Source organism: Antechinus flavipes, chromosome X (genome assembly GCF_016432865.1).
Source record: "Antechinus flavipes isolate AdamAnt ecotype Samford, QLD, Australia chromosome X, AdamAnt_v2, whole genome shotgun sequence".
Taxonomy (NCBI): Eukaryota; Metazoa; Chordata; class Mammalia; order Dasyuromorphia; family Dasyuridae; genus Antechinus; species Antechinus flavipes.
Window position 1 is genome coordinate 7190967 of NC_067404.1, and position 2312 is coordinate 7193278.

At 47.8% G+C, this 2312-nt stretch overlaps 1 protein-coding gene across 1 annotated transcript; it reads right to left on the reverse strand.

Moving 5' to 3' along the window:
* Window positions 1-498: 498 nt before the first annotated feature.
* On the reverse strand, window positions 499-1437 carry LOC127542296 (olfactory receptor 13H1-like). The gene has a single exon (XM_051967752.1). The coding sequence runs from the start codon at window positions 1435-1437 to the stop codon at window positions 499-501; it is 939 nt and encodes a 312-aa protein (XP_051823712.1).
* Between the last annotated feature and the right edge of the window lie 875 nt (window positions 1438-2312).

A 2312-nucleotide genomic window follows, 5' to 3' on the forward strand; every position in this document is an offset into this window, starting at 1 on the left:
CCTCTGGGCTCGGGGTCTCCAAGATCTAGCTACACTTTGGGGATCTCCAATGGTCTACTACTACTCAGAAGAGTGAGCATTTCATCTGTCTCTCAGTTTTTAATTCCCAATGGACAGAGTAGAAACCAGCTAATCATTTCCATAACTATGAAACAGCCCTCAGGGCTTTGGATTCCTGAGTTTTCTGACCTCTTCCATTTTCCCTTCTATGTGATCGATCAGTATCGAGACACAAAGACAAAGGGCGAGGTCGTCGCCTTTTCTCCAGGCTCAGTTGTGTCCCTGGCCTTTTTGTTGGAAGATAGAGCCGCCTCAAAGATTTGGGAGAGCTTTTCAGCACAGCTGAAGATAAACAATGCTTGATTTGCTTCTCTCAAGCATCCCTTTGGTGACAGAGCTCCTGGTCAATAGTAAAGCCTTGCTTGCTTCTCTTAGTTGCATTCATCTAGTTATCTCCTGCCCTTTGGAATCCTGTTTGGGAAATTCCAGAGACAGCTTTCAGGCTTTTGATTTTCCAGCTATTTTCTTTAGGGCCCCTTTCACATCCTTGTTTCTCAAAGTATAAATGAGAGGATTTAGCATAGGCGTCACAGATCCATAAAATATGGAGATGATCTTGTCCTTGTCTTCCGATTCTTTGGTCTGGGGTTTTGCGTACATGTAAATGAGGGTCCCATAGTATATAGTTACCACCGTTAGGTGGGAGCCACAGGTGGAGAAAGCTTTGAGTCGCCCCTCTGTTGAGCGGATGTTTAGGACTGCCACCACAATCCGGAGATAGGAGATGATGATGAAGCTAAAGGGAATGACGAGTGTGAAGATAGAACCAACGAACACCAGGACGAGGCTGGTCGACGTGTCGGAGCAGACCAGTTTCAGCACGGCCTGCATCTCGCACGCAAAGTGGTTGACCACATTGTTGCCGCAAAAGTTCACAGGGGTCACCAGCATTGGGATGATAGAGGTTAAGAAGGCGATGATCCAAGAAATCCCAGTCAGGCTTAGACAGACTGCTTTGTTCATTATCACCGTATAGCGCAGGGGGCTGGAGATGGCTATGAACCGATCATAAGCCATGACAGAAAGGAGAAAGCACTCTGTCACACCTAAACACAGGGAGATCCCCATTTCGGCATAGCAGGCGTCGTAAGAGATGATGGGGTAGTCTTGCAAGCAGTTGATGAGGGACTGGGGCGCTGTGGTTGTCGAACCACAGATGTCAAGTAGAGACAGATTGCTGAGGAAGAAGTACATGGGCGTGTGAAGGCGAGAGTCCAGTATGATGACGACGATGATGAGGGTGTTCCCGATGACAGTGACGAGGTACATGATCAGACCCAACATGAAGAGGATGATCTGGAGATGGGGCTGCCCCGACACCCCCACCAGGACAAAGTGGGTGAGCTTGGTATTATTTTCGCTTTCCAAATAATTCATCTTAGTCTCTGTAAAGAAAGGATGAAATAGCAAAAAGAGAAGAAATGGAAGCTAGCCAAAGCCTCTCACCATCACTGCCCTCTGCCCAGTCTTTAGCTTCGTGTTGGACCCGACATCGGGGTTCAGCTGAGCTCTCGGAGCAGGGAAGGAAGGTCCTGGAACCAAAGGGAGGGAACCCCCCCCCAAAAAAAAACACAAAAAACTCCTTCCTCTGCTATTAATTAGTGCTATTTTCCTTGTCAGGAATAACATCAAAAGAGGCAGTTTTGTGTGGAATCAGTGAGATTTGGATTCAAGTCCCATCATGGCTCCAGGATTCTGGGAAATTGGCTTCTCATCCCTGGGCTGATCTGCATTAAGAGACTGAGGTCCTCACCATGAGTTCTCAACACCAACAGAAGCATATGCCCAATAACAAATTAATATTCTCATGACTTGCATCAGATGTGCAATAAGAAACCTCGTGCAGGATGCATATAATTGGAAGGGAAGGGGAATAAGGGGACTAGTAAGGGTGAGGGATGAGAGCTGGACAATATGAGTGCTAGATTAGTGTCCTTGAAATGCTAGGAGAATCATAGGAAAGGAGGAGAAGGAAGGAACAGAAAGAGGGGACGAGGGAAAAGGAAGGAGGGAGGGGAGGGGGAGAGAGGGAAGAAAGAGGGAAAAGAGGGAGGGAGGGTGAGTGAGAGGGAGAGAAAGAGAGGGAGGAAGGGAGGGGAGGGAAGAAAGAGAGAGAAGAGGGAAAAGAGGAAGGGAGAGAAGGAGAGCAAGAGGGAAAAAGGAGGGAGAAGAGGGAGGGATGAGAGGGAGGAAGAGGGAAAGAAAAAGGAGAGGGGAGTGAGAGAAAAAAAGAGGAAGGGAAAAGAAGAGGG

What these genes read in the sequence shown, in the direction of transcription:
- LOC127542296 (XM_051967752.1), bottom strand. Translation starts at nt 1,437, where the DNA reads ATGAATTATTTGGAAAGCGAAAATAATACCAAGCTCACCCACTTTGTC.